Here is a 19,726-nt window from a genome sequence, read left to right on the forward strand (position 1 = left end):
CCAGGCTTTTGCACCAATATTACCATAGCAGTTCCCAAGTTGGCCTGTCCGCTCCAAGGCAGACCTAAGGGTGAGGATGGAGATATCCTCTTTTTTTTCCTGCCACCCTTATCCTTTCCAGTTTTGTTCTGTGGGCAAACACCAGGGGGTAAGGTCAATGTAGTTGCTACCTGCTTACCCCATTCTTGGCCTTTTTTGTATGTAGATACAGCCAACAAAGGCCTAACAGGACTTTGTCCCATACCACTGCACATAAAGGGAAGAGAATGAAATTAAGATGAAAAGATTGGTTTAGGTGTTGTATGCCAGACTTCTGTCATGCTATCCCAGGGACTTCCAGTAAATATTGGGTACTCAGTAGGTATTTGTGAAATGTATATCTGAGACTCCAACAGAGAACATATTGCTTTTCTTGGGATTTGGGGTGTGCCATTCTGTCACACATAGGGATAGGTCTAGTCTCCCTGGAAAGCAAGCATGGTACAGTGAGAGAGATTGCCTAACAATTTCCAGAAGCAACAGAAGAGTGGGGGGCAATGGTACTAAATGGAGTAAGGCCAAAGAAGAGCTGAACATAAATCTCAAGACAGAGGAGGGAAGATTGAGAAGATGTACAGAATCCAGGTTTTGTTTCTCTGAAGGTAGGAATGGAGTAAATGTAAAAGAATGACAGGTACAAAGGAAAGATGTTAGCTTTTTATCTTGGTCCCAAAGGGCAGAACTAGAAACGCCTAACTAGTAGGAGCTGCAAACCAGAAGATTGAGGCTCTGTATGAGGTAAAACTTGATAGCAATTAGAACCATTTCAATGTAGAATAGGTTTCCTCAAGAGGTAGTAAATTACCTGTCACTGGAGGTCTTTGAGTGGGTGCTAGACAACCAATCACTTGTCATAAGTGCTGAACAGATTTTTTTTTTCAGGTATTGGTTGGATTAGATTAATTGTGAAATCCTTTCCATCTTGGAGATTCTGATTCTGTAGGAAGTTAAAAATAAAACAGGGAGGAAAGTATAGAAAAGGACGAGGTTCCAAGCTAGTTTTTGTTTCTCTGCTGAAAGTGATCTTAAAAGAAGGAAAAAAAAAGGCCTATGCCCCCTCCCCACTTGTTTTTCTTCCAAGGGAAGTCAATCTTATAGACAGAAGACACTCCACAAGGCTGTCCAAGGCACTAGTTATCACCCAGATCTGATAGCCTGGTGCAAATAACAAATGTCCACATAGCAAATTTGAAAATATAATTATTTACTCGCTGGGGATGAGTCCAAGGGAACTGTTTGGAATGACTCAGATTCTGGTCATCAGATTGGGAGATTGTGGTCAGCTTTTAGACCAGGAAAACTTATGATGGCTTGTTAGCAAACTTCCAGGAAAAAAGAAGGGATGTTGTGTAGATGGGTGATCAGAGAATGATACTGGAAAGGGATCTTCGATGTCATCCAATTCATTTTCTAGATTGCCTGCTCAAAACAGAACTGGGATTTGAACTCAGGATTTCAAATTCTAAATCCAAGCCTCTTAAAACTATGCCATATAGGCAGATTGGTTTTTATAATCTACTTTCTTCATAGAATTCAGTATATTGGCAGTCCCCCAATCTACATATTCATAGCCCATAAAAACAAATGGTCCCCTCTTTTGCCTTGGCTGACACTCCATCTCCTACCACTATGGTTAGAGCTCCTTCTCCCACCTGTTTTGAAAAGCTTAGACTCCAAATTGTGGTTTTGGTCATGCGACCAAGAAGATGGAAGACATTTTCTCTGACCTCTCAAACCTCTCCAAAGTAGGAATTATGTAGAAGTGATAAAGCACTTTCATCTTTGTCTATGGTCTAAAACACCAATGACCCAAACAAGGTAAAAACACAGTGAACTAACAGCAAAGAAGGCAAGTCCCTAACTCAATCCCTCAGGACTCCCATACCCCTTCCCAGCGGACAGGACTGCATAAACAACTCTACACTTCCTAGAGCTTAGGAAAACCAAAGTCAGAAGCTTGCTCTGGCTAGGACAGCAGTGTGGTAGCACTCTGTACTTCAATAGAGCTCAGTCAGAGAAGTGAGGAACAAAGGGGCAGGGGCAACAGACATCTGTATGGCTGTGTGGCACCCCTTATGCCTGAGGGAAAGAGCCCAGCATCCAGCTGGTGGTAGTTCTGACCCTTCCTTCCCTCCCTCCCTCCCTCCCTCCCTCCCTCCCCCTACTCCAAGTCACTTTTGGCTGAGTGAGGCTGGTGAAATATGAATTGCCCAGCATAGGAAGAAGCTGAACCAGCTTTGAGGTTCAGCCTTGAGGGAAAGGAATGAGAAAGTGAGCATTAGGGGGAAATAAGGAAAAAAGACTGAAATGACCAAAGATCTCAGAAGGAGGAAAATCGAAGATCTTGAACATAAGCAGATAAACCAACAGGAAGATATTAATTACAGAAGGGAATGTGGCCTTCAAGTCAGCTAAAAGATCCCAGACACGTATGAATAAATATTTCAGTGAATCAATGAAAATGAATTGATGCCTTGATGAGGTAGAGGAACCTGTGGATTCCCAAAAGATCACAGAACTATGCCTCTGGGGGCTGAATCCCACTTTTGCTGCCAGAGACAAAATCCAGCTTTTTGCTGCCAAAGTCCCACTTTATGCAGCCTTTATCCCTTTCCTTCTTAAAAAAGAAATGAGAATTGTGAACACAGAATTTATGGCTTGCACAACTGAAATAATTGATAGAATAGAAAAACTTGAATCCATGGTGCTAAGTTTCACCACAGAAACAAAAGAAAGAATAACTGCTTGGGAATGCAACAGAAGTGAAGGACAATCTGGAAGAAAAGAAATTACAGTTTCAAAAAGGAAACTTGAGAGAATCAAGGACCAGGCCTGCTAAGCAATGACCTGAGGTCCCAGTCCATTGCAACTGCCGCAGGACTTAAAGGGAGCTCTGCAGAAGAATGAGACTGGCCAGCAATGCAAAATTGGCCTTGGATTTGGTGCATTTTAACATATATATAAGGGGGCAGTATGGAGGGGGTCATGTGGCAACATGGGCAGGACATGAGGGTGGCACTTTTCCCTTCCCACCTCAATTGAAGCAGCAGGTGGTACCTCCAAAACAGAACAAGGAAGGGCAGTGGAAAGAATAAAACTTGGAATGTTGCCAGAGCCTCAGGACTAATGATCTTTAGGCCATGGCAAGGGGACAGCCGTTATCTGTAATGGTCCTATGAAAAGCCATGCCTTCAATATGTACATCATTATGCCAAGTTTTTACCCCTCCCTTCCAATTTTGAAGTTCTGTGGTATTGCCTGTGTATATGTGATAATGTGAACCACACAGGTTTAGGGGACCATCCTGAAAATCTTTCTACCACCTCTGAAAATTTTTTTCCCATGAAATATTATTGCATGAGAAAATACACACATTCCAAACAGCAGACTTACAGGACCAACTTTAAAGGGCTTTGCATCCTATAGGGTCCAGAAGAGCCTATGTGTCCCTGGGGTAAAGGATAAAGAATGATGCTTTCATTTTCATTGCATCTGTGGGCCTCCTAAGGGAAGCAGGCTAAGAAAGCTACCCTTTTGGAGGATGAGACTGTTTTCTCTGTTGTAAAATAGGGATTATTCCTGCTCATCTCAGGGGTAGAGTGAGTACATATCAGAATTTCAAAACAGAAAAGACACTTAATATGACCTATACCTCAAAAAGCAGTCCCACTATAACATACCTTAAAAACTGTCTTCTAGCTTTGGCTTAAAGACCTCCATGAAAGGTAATGCGCTATCTCCAAAAGCTAATCTTTCTACTTCGGCGTCATTCTAATGGCTAGAAAATTTTTCCTTAAGACAAATATAAATTTGCCTCTTTGTGTCATCTAACCATTCATCCTAATTCCATTCTTTCAGGCCAAACAGAATTCTATTCCCTCCTCCACATAACTGCTCTTTAGATATCTGAAGACAGTTATCATGTCCTTAATGAATCTTTTCTTCTCCATGCCTAGTTCCAGCCTATCCCCACAGAATTTAAACTCAAACTTTAATAGTACCCTAGCTGCCATTCTCTGAACCTTCCAGTTTATCAACATCCTTCCTAAAATTCGGTGCTTAGAACTGAACACAGTATTTCAGACATGGTTTAATCAGCAAAGAATACAGAGGACCATTACCTCTATGCTTCTCTGAATGTAGCCTGAGGTCCAGTTAGTTTTACACATTGTTGATTTATATTGAGCTTGTAGTTCACTAAGACACCCAGATCTTTTTCGTAGGAACTGTTGCTTTCCCTTTCTTATACTTGTAAAGTTAATTTTTTTTATTCCAAGTATAAGATTTTACATTTATCTTTACTAAATTCTATCTTAATAAATTTGGTTCTTTATTCTACTCTGTCAAGATTTTATTTTGGGTCCTGATTCTGGCATTTAGTGTAACATATAAATGTAAAAAAGACTTTGAAAATTATAAACTTCTTGGATGCACACGCATTTTTGCAAAGCTGCTTTGGTTGGCAAATGGCTAAATATGTATGTATGTTATATTATACATACACATATGTGTGTGGTATAAATATAAATATAGATATACTCATATTATAGCTCTGTGAGAGGCAGTATAATATAGTGGATAGAGAGATGACCTCAGAACCAGGAAGACCTGGCTTCAAGTCCCTCCTCTAACACGTAATGGCTATGTGACCCTGGGTGAGTCACTTAACTTCTTTCTCATTTGTTCTAGGCAATTCTTTAAGACTATAAGTTGCAGAAAAGGTGCTGACCTGAACTGGTAGCAAGAATGTCCTCAACTAAATCACAGATCCACTCCCTCTCTTAATGTGGGTGTGTGTATATATATATATATATATACACACACATATATATATATATATATATGTATGTTTTTGAGAAAGGAATCAGCCTTATATGAGGTCATAGGATCATAAATTTAGAAAGAAATATATAGTTTGTTTAGTCCAATTCCTTCATTTCACAGATGAGGAAACAGAGGTCTAGAGAGGCTAAGGGACTTGTCCAAGGCAGTATGGTGTAGTGGACAGAGTACTGGAATCTAGAGTCTACAAGAACTCAATTTTAACCACAGCTCCAAAACTCAGGTGTGTGCTTGGGCAAGTCCCTTAACCTCTGGTCTTAGTTTCCTGATCAGTAAAATGAGTGGACTTGACTAGTTGACCTCCAAAGTCCCTTCCACCACTAAGTCTACGGTCCTATGAAGTGACAGAACTAGGATTCAAACCCAAGTCTTCTGATTTCAAATTCCAGCTTTAAATCTATGAAAATAAGAGCTTCAAGAATGCAGCCCTAGAAACCTTCAAAGGGATGCTTCTGACCTCTGAACTTTCATATCATGGCAGTCGAGAAGTAACAGAAAAAAAAAGCCCAGATTCCTGTCTGCTTAATTGTCAAAAAGGAGTCACTCCTCTCTTCCTCCCCCAACCTCTCTTGTGTTTCTACACCTCAATTACCCTCAGTCTTCTACTCTGACCCTCCCAGCTCACCAAAGTCCAATTCAAGGAAAAACAACCTTGGTGGGGAGCTGCCCACTGCTAAAGTTTCTACACATAACATCAAGGGGGTGGGTTTAGCCCCTAATTCCAGACCTTAAAAGTACAGAGGTCCAATCCTTATGCCAAAGCAGTTAAATTTGGAGATCCATTGTATATTAACTCAAACTTACTTGAATATCTGGTTCCTCAGACCCCTGCCTGAGCCTTTGGATAATGATGGCTCCTACTTTGTTAACCCATATTTCTGTACCTTGAACATGTAAATTCTGTCTCTGCGACACCTATTCCCCACCCCCAACCTCTACTATTATTGCCTGGTGATGTTTTCCCTTTGGCTTTCTCTGACCCTTAGATTGTTTCTTGCCCCTCACTCCTGCATTACAGCTTAGTCCTGCCCAGACCAACCAACCCAGCCAATGTGCCCAACCATTCTATAGAAAGCTCTGACTATATCCTATTATCAATCCAGTCCTGAGGCCAAGGAAGCAGTATCCCCATGGTATCCTATATTCAGAGTTAGTCCTTGAGGTAGCAGGGAGTTTGGAGTATTAGGGGACAATAAGAGCAATTTCCTTTTTATGTTTGTCCACCTACTCTTTGTTACCCAGAGCAAACCAGAATCCCCAGAATCAAGAAGGAGATGAAGAATTGGCTCCAGAGCAATGATTACAGTCATTATCTCTATCTGCATCTTCAACACGTACAGAAAGAACTTGAACTGCTGGGGCCTCAAGGTTTCCAGGATCCTAAGAACCACGCTCAAGCAATGGTGCAGGTCAAGACCCTGAAAAGCCTTCTGGGAAACCAGGATAGTTCCCAAGGACCACTCAGTATGAGGTAACCTTGGATCAGGCCAATTCTGCCTTAGGAGTCGGCATGGAACCTACCTCCCACCTGACCTAGCCTGGCCCAGCTGGTAGCTACTGCAGAGAGGGAGGAGGTGGCCCTTTTGGGAAGCACTGCTGGTCACATTTAGTCAGATTCACCCCCCACATCTCTGCCAACCCCACTCTCTTAGTCCCCCTGAGAGGAAGATTCCAAAAAAAGTAAGACTTCTTTGTCTCTCAGTAAGACTTCTACATCTCACTGACAATGACATCCAGACCTCTGCAGCCTGAGAAAAGAGTCAGTTAACCAACTCCTTTGGCTCCTTTCCAGGAAGGAAGGCCATCCTCTAGTCCTTAATTTCTCAGGGATCACCTAAGCCTTCCTTTAGGTATCTTGAATCTGAAGGCTTGCTCTGGATGCTACAGGGCTTTTTGGAAGAGTGGTGATAGAATAGAAACTGCCCACCCCAGCTCTACAAGGAGAGAGAACCTGGAAACAGACTAAAAATAATTCCCCTCACTCATTATGATAAAAACCAAATTCACTTTTAGACCAAGGGCCTTTTAAAATGAAGATATCACCCTGGGTTTAACAATTCCCAGAAATAGTCCTACTCAACTAATTGATAGGCCTTATATCTGTCTCTAAGGACAAAGTAGAATTTTCCCCAGAGTTCCCCAACTCTGGGTTGTCCATTCCCTCCTTGCTGTCCTCTCACTTCTCCTTCTCTTTTTTCCCCTCCTTAGAGTCCAGCCCACAGTGAGCATCGTCAGGTCCAGCAAGCAAGGCTCTACTGGCCCTGGCCTGCCCTGGTGGTTTGCCCTCATTGGCTGGCTGCTTATCTTGAGCACCAGTGGTGTTGCAGCCTTCTTCACCATGCTGTATGGGCTGCACTACGGGAAAGACAACTCCATCAGATGGCTTCTTTCCATGGCAGTGTCATTTGTGGAAAGTGTTTTCATCACCCAACCCCTGAAGGTAATGTTCCCTACAGTCTCCCAGGGCTTAGCTTCCACTTCCTGCCACCGACTTGAATGGGTTCAAGTTAGGTCAGTTGCCATGTTGGGTCATTGTGTTTCCTGAGAAGACAAACACCAGTATAACATCACTGAAATGTCTCAAAGCCACCTTTTCAGTACCATTCTCTCATAACTGTTTCTCTTGGAGTCAATGAATGAATGAAAAGTGAATTGAAAATGTTGAGCATTTATTAATAAGCTCTTGGGATACAAAGAGAGAAGTGGAAGAGTCCTTGCTTTCAAGGGACTCACATTCTAATTGAAGAGACAACACATATAGGAGGGTTCAGATACAGGGAGGATAGCAAGGCCCAGGAGTCCTTAGGGTACCCCAGCAGGTCAGATGGCAATGCTCATGGGGTCTAGAGGACAAATGTTAAGACCCAGTGGATCTTAGGACTCAGTGGCAAAGCAGATGCTAAGACCTGGGAGCCTCCATCTTACCTAAAAGATTATAGCAGGTGGCTCTCTATTTATCTAAGCAATCTAAGTGGCCAAGTCTGCCCACATCATTGCCTCTTAACTGCAAGTATGGTGTTTTCTTCTACTTTGTTCACTTTAATGTATTTCAAAAGATTTATTAAGATCAATCAATCAATAGGTATTTTTAATCTCCTACTTTGTACAAGATCCTAGAGATACAATGATGAAAAAAAAAACAAAAATAAAAATCCATAAGTCCTCTACCCTCAAGCCACATACATTCTACTGTGAGAAAATAATATGCACTCAAAAAGGTTTAATGCAAGGTAAGGAATGATGGAAGCAAAGGATAAATCCAGACCGAATCATCTAGGAAGATTTGAGGAGAGAGAGGTCGTTTTCAACTGGGAGGATTAGTGTTCTCCTTCATGGAGAAAGTAGCTCCTGATCTGGGTCTTGAAGGAAGAAAAGATTTCTAGAGGCAGAGATGAAAAAGAAGTATGTTTCAGGCATGGAGAATGGCCTCTGCCAATATTTTGAAGAAGGAAATGCAGGCAGGATAAGATAGTTAAGCTAGGATACTCCAGTTCCCATGAAGAGAATGTGGAGATTACCCAGGTGGCAGGACCCTGTGTCTCCCTCACAGCAGAGACATTGGACAGGAGAAGAAGAGATCTGAAGTCAATATCTGGGCCAGTGTAGGCAAAATGGGTCCTGTAAGTCTTAGCATTAATAGCTGGTAGTCCTCAGTAGAAAGTAAGCTCCTTGAGGGCAGATAGTTTTGTTTTTATCTTTTTATCCCCAGCACTTAGCATAGTACATGGCATATATTAGGTACTTTATTAATTCTTATTGAATTGAATTGAATTTCAGGTCCTGGGATTTGCTGCCTTCTTTGCCCTAGTCTTGAAGAAGGTTGATCAAGAGGAAGACTATTCAGCACCTATAGCTGGACACCTATGTGGCCCAGGTAATTAATGGAAGTATAATGAAAATTCCTCTGGGTATAGTCCTCATTCTGCAGTTTGCAGAGACTTTGCCTCCCTACTCCTATTATTGCACAGACTGAATCAGAAGAAATAATCATTCCTTTGCCTTATGCGAATATTCGTCCATTCAACAGAAGTAGACTTTTCTTCACCAAAATAACTCCTCAGTTAAGTGAAGTGCTTCCAAGGCTAGATTCTAGTCCTAACATCACCAAGTTGGGTGACACCGTGCAATTTACTGGCCTATCTGAGCCTCAGTTGTCTTGCTATAATATGGTTAGATTCATAATCATAGTATCACAAGGTCATATATGTAAGGACAAAGGGAACTTCAGGGGTCACCTAGTCCAGCACACTCATTTTACAAATGAGGGAACTCAAGTACAGAGAGATTAGGTAATTTGTTTAAGGTTACATCAGTGACTAGGTCCTCTTGACTCCAAACCCGGCTCTTTTTCCACTTATTCTATTTTGTTCCAGAGAAGAGATTTAGAAACAGCGAATGTGAGTTGTAGAGAGGCAGATTTAGGATCTATGTTGTTAAGTCTTTTTTCAAGTTGGATCTGACTCTCTGTGACCCCATTTGGATTTTTATCGGCAAAGATAACTGGAGTGGCTTGCCATTTCCTTCTCCAGTTCATTTTACAGATGAGGGAACTGAGGCAAACAGGGTTAAGTGACTTGCCCAGGATTACACAGCTAGTAAGTGTGTTAGGTCAGATTTGAACCCATGAAGATGAGTCTTTCTGGTTCTAATCCCAGTGCTCTATCCACTATACCACCTAGCTGCCCTTTTAATAATTAAAACTGTTCAAAAGTGGAATGAGCTGCCTCAGAAGGTAGTAGATTTGTCAATAAAGTCTTCAAGTGAAAGACTTGAGTTTGAATGTAGAATATGCTGCTTACTACCTAAATGATCTTAGGCACGTCACTTCCTCTCTCTAGGCCTCAGTTTCCTTTTCTGTAAAATGAGGGGGGTTGGATTAAATCAGTGGTTATCAAACATTTTGGTCTCAGAATCCCTTTATGCTCTTAAAATTTTTTGAAGACTTCAAAAAGCTTTTGTTCATGACTGTCATATCTACTGATATTCACATTAGAAATAAAACCTAATATTATTTATTATTAATATTATTTCTTAAAACTAACTAAAACAATACTATTTGTTTAATTCATTTACAAATAACAATAAACTAATTATATCTTAATGTAAGTAAAATGCTAATGAAAAATGACTAAATTGACTAAATTCTGCAAAACAAACAAATTTAGTGAGAACAGTGGTGGTGGTATATTTTTGCAAATCTCTTTGAGGTCTGACTTAATAGGAAATAGGTGGATTCTCATATCTGCTTCTGCAGGGAGTTGAGGCCGATGCTTCTACATTCAGTCTGTTACAATATATTGTTTTGGCTGTGTACAAGGAAAATTTGGCCTCATACAAATATGTAGTTGGACAAGGAAGGAATATTTTAATAGGCAAATAACATCTTAGTATTGTTATATAGATAGTTTTGTCTTCAAAGGCCTGCTGAAAGGGTTTCAGGACAAACAAGAGTCCTCAGACACACTTTGAAAGCTGCTGAATTAAATATTTACTTAGGTCTGCTTGGACTTTAAAGGTGTGAAATTCAACAGCTCCTGTGGAATTGCTTTAGCAAGGGGGAAGGAAGAATTGCTATTCCTACTGCCCTCACGGTTTCCTGGAACTTCCCTCTTATTCCTGGATAGAACTCTCCTAGTCCCTGACCCAACACCACTTCTTTGGAACCTGTAAGCCTCCTCCTCAACAAGATGTGAGGAGGAAGGATCTGGCAGAATTATCTAGAAGCCCAGTAGTTACGAAGCACTTAATGTTTCCTAGCAAAGTTACTCAACAAGCATTTATTAAATGCTTACTAAGTTCTAGGTCTTGTCCTAAGTGCTAGGGATACAGAAAAAGGTGAAAACAGTCTCTGGCTTAGGCAGAGACATCAGAAAAGAGAAGGCATTGTCTTTCCTCTTGGACACTTATAGGAATGCATCAGAGCCTGGGGAAAAGAGAAATGGATTTGGAGTCAAAGGACTCTAGTTCAAGTCCTGGGTCTGCCACTGACTAGTTAATTAATTAACAATAAATAATAATAAATGCTTGCTGACTGCTTGTTGCCTGGCTGACTAGCTGTATGACCTTGGGCACCTCTGAGTTCTTCAGCTCCCTCATCAGTAGAGTAACAATCTGTGTCCTGCCTCCCTCCCAGGTTATGATGACTCTCAAGTGAGAGGATAGGAAATGGTTTGGACAGCATAGGATTATTGAGACAGAGCTAGAAGGCACCATTAAGATCTAGTCCAACACTTTCATTTATAGATGCAGAAACTAAGGCCCAAGGAGATTGTGTCTTGTGCGAGATTACACTGATAGTGACACAGTTGAGGTTCACTCTCAGGTTCTGACTCCAAGGTTGTGTTCTTTCCATGGTACCACACTGCATATGGAGTGCTATATATGTACGACATACTAGCCGTCAACCACCTAGCATTTATTAAGCACCTACTATGTGTCAGGCAGGCCCTGTACTAAGCAGTGGGGAGAAAATGAAAGGCAAAAACCCAAAACAAACAAACAAAAACCTCCTCTTAAGGAGCTCATAATCTAATGGGGAAACAACATGCAAACCACAATGCACAAACTAGATATATACAGGCTAAGTAGGGGTTAGTCTCAGAGGAATGGTACTAAGATTAAATTGTCTTAAGATTCCTTGCAGAAGGTGAGGCTTCAATTGAGAATCAAAGGAAGTCAGGGAAGCCAAGGGATGAAGATGAGGAGAGAGGGAGTTCCAGGCATGAAGGACACCCAGGGGAAATGTCTGGGAGTGAGGAGATGGAGTGTTTTTCCTGAGGAACAGGAAGGATGTCAGTGTCACTGGATCACAGGGTACATTGATGGGCATAAGATTACTATAATAGTCTTATTGAATCTTATACTCATAGAAACTTATATAGGAAAAAAATGGTCATATTACACCCCTCCCCTCCTAGACCCCAACTCCCACTCCCTGCCACCTGCAGGTTTGAATCTGAATGTAGAACACTATGGGCATACTTCCTCTGGACCCAAGGCAGGCCCAGTCATGGCATGTGATAGACCCAAGAGCCCTCTGTGAGACACTGTGTCTGGGACACTGGCTGAGTAGCTTGGTCTGGGTAAGACCAACCTGTATCACTAATAGTTCACTATGAAAGCCTCTCAGAAAACAGAAAGACACAGTGAGAGCCAAGGACACTTCAGAGTAAACAGAAGCCTTTGAGTTTGCATGTGGCCTTTGTCTTGAGAGCTCATTTTGCTTGATTCAAAGACCAATGAGCTTTACTCAGCCCTAGAGACTGGGACAGGTCTTTCCTTGAGTAGAGCTTGAGGCGGGACCCCGTCCAAGATTCTCCAATCCCCTTGGGCAGAAGCCTTGCCTGAAAGCAGAATGATAAAATTTTCCCACAGGAGCCCAACCTAAAATAATTGTCTCTCCACAAAGGCTAAGATGCCAGCTCCCTAACTATAAAGCTCAAGATTTCTTTATTAGAATCCCCCATTATTCATCTAGCCATCAGCATGTGTGACCCTAGACATGGGTTTGAGACCCCATCAACATTTCTCTTCTGTTGTGGTTTCCATATAACTGATGAAAGAAATTCCTGTGGGTCACATATGTCAGACTCCAGGAGAAAAGCTCTCAGGCCACAAGGGTGCTACTGTCTTTTGCATTGACAGATTCAGACATTTTCTTCCGAGCCCGTAGGGATAGTCAAAGTGGCATTTACCAACCGCCTCTTGATGTTGATGTTGAAAAGATGAAGAAAAATCGCCTCAAGGAGCAGAGAGCATTTGCCTTAATTCGAGAAATATTGGGTAAGGTCTCTCCTTAGCTGATTTCTTTTTTCATTTGTTCCCCAGTCAACTCCTCCCTCCAACCCTAAAGCCCATCCAGGTGTCCAGGAGAAGAATTTTAGTGGTGGGAATGGTAAGGAGGGGAAACGTAGTAGAGGCATTATGAAGGAAGAATCAACAAGATTTGGTCACTATTGGGAGTGCTTAGGAGGGATGAATTACAGATTTAATTCAATTGAACCAGTACTTTATTATTTCTACTCAAGCAGGTTGCTATGTTCAGTGCTGGGGATATAGCTATTTATAACACAGACCCTGTTCTCAAGGAACTTGTAATCTAATAGAGGAAAAGGCATGTACACAAATAAACATAATACAGAAAAGTGAATGAGTGCTTGATTACTTGCATTTGTTACGAGGGTCTTGTTTTTCTTTAAGGGGAGGAGGGAGAGGAAAATCGATTTTTGTTCATTTAAAAAAAGATTTTATTTTAAAATAAAGTAAAACAAATGAAAGAACCAGGTATAGAAAGTGAAATGAGCACAAAGGAAAGAATCAGGCCAAAAGTAATGAGAAATGTAAAGGAGGAAGAGGTCAGTTTCAGCTGCAGGGTGGAGCTGGAAGGATATTAGGGAAGGATTCATGGAGGAGATGGCAGCTGAGCTTGACCTTAATGGCCAAAGTTTTGCAGTTAGGAGAATGGTGGTGCCTTTGGCAGGCATAACAGTCTTGAGGGGAGCCCTTTGAGAAGACATTTGTGTGTAAGTCATTTTTCAGGCCATGAGAGAGGTTCATTTGGGAGGCTCACAAAGCCTCCTAACAGATCTACTTCTTTTCTAGCTTATGTAGGGTTCTTATGGATGCTTTTGCTGGTTGCTTATGGACAGAGGGACCCCAATGCCTACTACTTCAACAGGCACCTAGAGAACAGCTTCTCTACAGGGCTGCAAGGTGTGCTCAGTTTCCAAGAATTTTTTGTATGGGCCAAGACCACATTAGTGAGCAACTTGTACAGTTCGTATCCAGGTAAAGAGAATGTTCTTCCCTCTCTCTCTTTATCTGTCCTTTCCTTCCCATCCTCCCTGAAATTCCTCTAGTCCAACCCCCTCATTTTACAGATGAAGAAACTGAGGTTCAGAGAATTTGAAGGACCTCCCCAAGGTGAGGTTTTGCTTTATCAAATCAAATTCTTTTTTTGTAGTCAAAAAACAATTACAGCGGGACCTTGTATTCTCTACATCTTTCAGTCAATCATGTGATAGTGAAGATGTGGTCTAATTGAAATATCACTTGTGAAGCTCTGCCTGTTCCTGTATAAATACAAAGATAATGTCAATAGCTGCATAGATTAGTCTCATACAATTTCTCTATATAGATGACAAATTAGACATGCCGTCAGTAGTTATGAGTTATTCTCTTGGTCTCCTTTTGGGAGCAAATATGAAGTCTATTTCTTCCACAGCTTTAGAACTTTCCTCTGATTCTGAAACCTTGAGAATCAGTCCCTCAATGCCCTCAGAATTATGACACTTCCAGCACAGACTCCTCTGAGTATATAGTTGGTTTAGTATTTTTTCAGTGTCATTTCCATTCCCTCTGTAAGCATATCTAGGACTCTGACGTTGAGTCTAAATGTGGTGGTTCCATTAAGGTTGGATGTTACTTCCCCTCACCCCATTGATGAGTTGATGTCACAAGCTGGGCTCTGGGACCCAATGTGTGGAGTGATGGGACAGTACAGTCATAGATCCATGGCTACCTCGATGTGAATGGGTTACTCACACCCAGTTGACTTTCCTGTTCAGGCTTTATTACAGATGGAAACTCCAAGCTGGTTGGCAGTGCCCAGATCCGTCAAGTCAGAGTCCGCAATGACTCCTGCCCTGTCACCCAGGAGCTGTGGGCTTCTCTTCATGAGTGTCATGCACCATATTCCCTGGAGACTGAAGACATGTCTGACTACGGCAAAGGGTGGAATAGCTCTGCTTGCAATGAAAGCTCTAGCCTTTCCCAGGCCTGGCAGTATCAAAGCCAAACCCAGCTACGAGGCCAACCCTTCTGGGGCAAACTCACAGTCTATCGGGGAGGAGGCTACATAGTGCATCTGGGAACAGATTCAAAGAATGCAACAAGGTAAATGTTAACTAAGCATGATCCATTACTGCTAAAAAAAGTTCCCAGAGAAACTCTCATCCAATACCTTTATTTTTCAGAAGAGGAAACTGAGGTCCAGAGAGGGCTAGGGACTTAGCTATGGTCACAAAGCTGGTTAGTGGCAAATCTGGGTCTAGAACTCAGGTCGCCTGACTTCTAATCATGTCCTCTTTCCATTCCAAGCCACTGTCATGCCCAGTCATGCTGTTGTATCCCTTTGGTAGAACGTTTGGGCACTTTGGTACCTTTTAGACTGGTTTAATGACAATTAATGTTCACTGGCACAAAAACTCAGTCTGAGTATGCTGACAAAAAAGAGGGCCCATGTCAAGACTTCCATTGTCTCTGCCCAGTAACTATCTCTGTACCATAATTGTCATGGAGATGGCTCTGTAGCGCTCTACTAAACCAGAAGATGCTAGACATCAAATTTAGGGTCTAATACACAACCATCTTAAGGCCCCTCAGTAAATCTCCTAGCTATGGTGAGGAGGCTATTGGTGTTGGACATATACCAATATGGCCCTTGGCATTGTGGTCTACTGGGAAAAGGACTCAATTTGGAGTCAGAAGACTGAGTTCAATTTCTGGTACTCCTTCTTACCACTTTTTTGATCTTAGGGAAATCCCAGACCAATTTTAACATTATTAAATTGAGAGCACTACAAGAGGTGACCTGTAAGAGGTTCATTGTGTTATGAGTTCCTCAAGGCAGGGACTGTCTTTTGCCTTTCTTTCTATCTCCAGCCCTGAGTATAGTGCCTAACACACAATAGGTGTTTAATAAATGTTTATTGACTAACTCTAAGATTTATTCTATCTCTAAATCTTATGATCTTTTGATTCTGAGATGCACCCTTCCAACCCTGCCCTAGGAAGGAGACCTTAGGAAAAAAAGCAGATTGGTTCAGACTCTTTCTGGGATCTGATCCTGGGACCTAATATAATTTATCTGTACTATAGTTTTACCACATCCAGAACCTGATTCTCTAGAGCTTGGAATTTGACTAAACTCCTAGAGTTGTGGAGAGGTGGAAGGGTAAGGACTGGGGCAGTCTATAGCACCTCTTGGCAGTCCCACTAGTAGTTTTCATTTCCAAATGTGCTGTAACACAATTTGTAGAAGTCATCTGTAAAGTTGGAAGCCCCAAGCTATCACTGCTACCATCTTGGGCTATGCCCTAAGAAGTCAAAGGGCATCAATAGACAATACTTATCAAAGTGGATTGTTACATAGGCTATATCTGATCTTTCTAATCTTGCTATTTTATATGCCCAGGGATATCTTTTAGATATCCTTTTTTATTTGTGTGTACAAAGCAATAGCCTCAATTTTTAAAGTTTTCATTAATATATTTTGTTTTTGTATCACATCTTTGATTCTGTCTCTTGCCCTCTCACTTACCCTGCTTATCCCTTGTAACAAATATTTAAAAACAAAGACAGGAAAACAGGTCAGCAAAACTAACCTATACATCAATTGAATTTGAAAGTATATCCAAGGTTCCATTGAAGCCCACTTCTGCAAAGAAAGGAGGGAGGAGAATTTTTTAAAACTCTTCTCCAGAGCCAGAGATGTTCATTATAATTGCAAAGTGTTCAGTTTTGGGGAACTTTTTGTTGTTTGTTCTTTCCATTTACATTGTTATTGTCACTGTGTATATTGTTTTCTTGGTTCTGTTTAGCTCTCTGCATCAGTTCACTAAAGTCTTCTCAAGTTTCTGTGATTTTTTCATATCGTTACTTCTGATGAAGCAGTAATATTTCATTAAATTCATGTACCACAATTTGTTTTATTATTCCTCAAATTGGAGGGCATCTATTTTGTTACCAGTTCTTTGTTGCCACAAAAAGTGCTTCTGTGAATATGTTGATATCTATGGGGACTTTTTTCAACCTCCATTGGGTATATGTGGAGGTCACATTTTAAAGATTAAGCCCAATGACTGACCTCATTTATCCCCTGACCAACTTAATGGAATGACCCCCAATAGGATCAGTGTAATCTGTGGCAGAAACCCCATCCTTTGAGATGAGATCAGTTGAGGCCATAGGAGCTAGCAATCTTGTATTGCAGAGTGAGGAATCAGAAACAAGAGATGTGGGGGTCAGAGTGGGGTCTCATGAGAGAAGGATGTGGGGTTGGAGAAGACCTGGCAGAGTCAAGTTGGAGCCTGTCTCAGTAACCAGGCAGGCAACTCAGAGTGAGGATATACAATGTCAAGAACATAGCTATGGGTCAGAACAAGTAGGTAAGCCAAAGTCAAAGGGCACACAGGAGGAGCAAAGTTCAGAGCAGAAAGCAGGCCAGAATGATATCAGGTGAACAGACAGGAACCAGGAGGACACAGGCATCAGATGGCTAAGCAAGGCTAATGATCAAAAGTCCAAGGTGACCATCAGTAGATAGTGGGAGCTCAAGGGTAAAAGAAGCTATGCAATCAGTGAGAAATGCTGGGGCCAACACCAAGGGCCTTGCCTACAGAGATGTCTTTTAATATAGGCCCAGAGCTTTCCAATGGCACTGGCTGAGAAAAGAAACTATGGAAGCAAGGTGAACCTGGGCTCTTCAGAACATATGGCTGAAGTAAAAGGTGGGTGGAGCTGGAGCACAGTGGCAGCTTCTAGAAGGGAACTCCTAATACTAACTTAGCCCAGAGAATGGACCTCTATGTGGGACACAAGGGACCAATTACTGGGATTTGGTATCCCCTCCATGAGCTAACTTTGGAAGTCACATTCTTAGTGGCCAACAATTGAGCTGACTGACCCACACATCAGCATCAGAGTGGAAAGAACATTAGGTTTAGAGTCTGAGAACCTGGAGCTTCATCTTGAATCTTCTCCTTGATACCTGTCAGACTCTGGGAAAATCATCTAGCCTCTCTGGGCCTCAGTTTCTTCTTTTGTAAAATGAGAGTTTGGACTAGATGGCCTCAAGCATCCCTCCTAGCTCTAAATCCGAAGATTCCATGCTTCTTGTCTCTTGGCAGGATTCTGCAGTATCTCTTCAACAACACCTGGCTGGACGCCTTCACTAGAGCTGTGTTTGTGGAGTTCACCGTCTATAATGCTAATGTGAACCTCTTCTGTATTGTGACTCTGACTTTTGAAACAAATGCTGTAGGTGAGAAATGTCTGCTGAGTCTCCTGTTGTACATGAAACATTGTACACACTGAGTAAAACAGACTTCCCTAAATCCTGGATGTCCTAGTCCCTGGATTAGAGTCTCCAAGAGTGTGTGGCAGAAACATGGGTCCATGCTATGGTGGTCTGAAGATCAGGGCTCTTGGGGTGGGGGGGGTGAAGGTGGATTAGGAGGCTGAGAATAGGGGAGTGAATGTCACAACACCCTTCAGATGTATAAGGTATGTCTGGAAGGGACCTTAGAAACTACATAGCTCAAACCCTTTATTTTTCAGAGGTGGAAACTGAGGACAAAAAGGGGGAAGCAACTTGCCCAAGGCTATACACAAGCTAGCCACAGAGTTAGAACTAGAACCTAGAACCTAGGTTTCCTAATTTGCAGTTCAGGGCCCTTTGCACTCTGCTCCAATGCTTCTGTGCCGGTGACTAGCTAGGCTCACCTATCTTAGAGAGGATTGATTAATGGAAGGAGGTCCTTGTTCCCTACCTGATCTCACCTTGTTACCTGTGCCCTTCATTTTGGTCTGCTAGGGTATTGTGCATCCTGTCTCCTATTTTATGTTAATGGTGAGGGAGCTCAATTGCAATTTAGAATCAACTTCCTATTCACCTCTTCCTCTTTCATTTGTGCAGTCATTCATCATGAAGTGCCTATTACATTCTATAAACTAGGATAGATGCCTCCAGAACATTAAGAACATCTAAGGGCATTGGAATGAAGGAGGTGTTTGTACCCACTATCCAACTGGCAAATCTCTGCAGCAATTGCTGTGTTGTCTGTCTCCCTCTCTACGGGTCCCTCCTCTAGTTTCTGCCCCTGGGCTCTTCTAGTGGAGTTCCCTCAGCCCCTTTAATGTCTGCACTTGTGGGAACTTTTAAAATTTCTTTCTGTGGCCCAGCACATTTCTTAAATAGAAAATCAGTTTGGTGAAGTGGAAAGTATTTGAAGTAGAAGATCTGGGATCAAATCCTATACTTTTTACATGACCTTGGGCAAATTACCCGGCTCTCAGTTTCTTCATCTGTCAAATAAGGTTGAAAATAATACTCATACTAGTTACCTCATGGCTGTGAGAAAAGTGTTTCGTAAACCTTAAAGTTCTGTAGAAATATGAATTGTTAATATTATAGATTATAATTGCCATGAGGGCACATACCATGTTATATGTGACTCAGCTCTCGAAAGTTCAGTGTTTATGCAGATTGGTTCCAATCTTAAGGACTGACCCTAAAAGATTCCTGCCCCCTACACCTCCCTTTTCTCCCTTCTCCTGTCCTCTCCTCCCCTTCTTCTTCTCCTCTCCCTTCCTCTCTTCTGTTCCCTCCTGCCCCCTCCCCTCTTCTCTTATGAACCTAGAGTTCAATCTGAGATATCTCATGGTCCTCTTCGAGAACTGAGGACAAACCATCACCACACAGTCTCAGAATACAGTTCATGTCTAAGTGTCTAAAGATGAGGGTGAAAGATTCTCCCCCAGATGCCATACAAGTATGAAAGGTTATAATGCATATATCACATAGAGGCCAGCCTTTTTTTTTATCCCACAGAAAATGCAGAAGATGCGAAGGACTTGGCAGAGCTTATAAACAATTCAGAAAGCTCATAAAGGACCCAAAATAGTTTATAAAACAATCAATATAAATCTTCTCCCTCCGCACTGTTCCACGGGGTCTTTAAGTCCTTTATATTCAGTGTCAGCCTGTGGTTTGTACTGCCTTTAGAAAGAAACTGAACTTGAGACTGCTAGACAGATAACACCCTGACATTCCAGCCCTCTTTAA

The 19,726-nt window shown here is 41.9% G+C and overlaps 1 protein-coding gene across 1 annotated transcript in view; it reads left to right on the top strand.

The window, feature by feature from the left end:
- Nucleotides 1-19,726, top strand: part of LOC110212636 (polycystin-1-like protein 2) — a 98,380-nt gene that overhangs the window by 57,800 nt on the left and 20,854 nt on the right. The window contains exons 21-27 of the mRNA XM_020992655.2: nt 6,124-6,352; nt 7,090-7,321; nt 8,659-8,755; nt 12,526-12,663; nt 13,483-13,668; nt 14,448-14,775; nt 17,790-17,923. Coding sequence (XP_020848314.2) covers nt 6,124-6,352; nt 7,090-7,321; nt 8,659-8,755; nt 12,526-12,663; nt 13,483-13,668; nt 14,448-14,775; nt 17,790-17,923 — 1,344 coding nt within the window. The remainder of the gene's footprint in view (nt 1-6,123; nt 6,353-7,089; nt 7,322-8,658; nt 8,756-12,525; nt 12,664-13,482; nt 13,669-14,447; nt 14,776-17,789; nt 17,924-19,726) is intronic.

Source organism: Phascolarctos cinereus, unplaced genomic scaffold (assembly GCF_003287225.1).
Source record: "Phascolarctos cinereus isolate Bilbo 61053 unplaced genomic scaffold, phaCin_HiC Scaffold_2;HRSCAF=192, whole genome shotgun sequence".
In the NCBI taxonomy this organism is placed as follows: Eukaryota; Metazoa; Chordata; class Mammalia; order Diprotodontia; family Phascolarctidae; genus Phascolarctos; species Phascolarctos cinereus.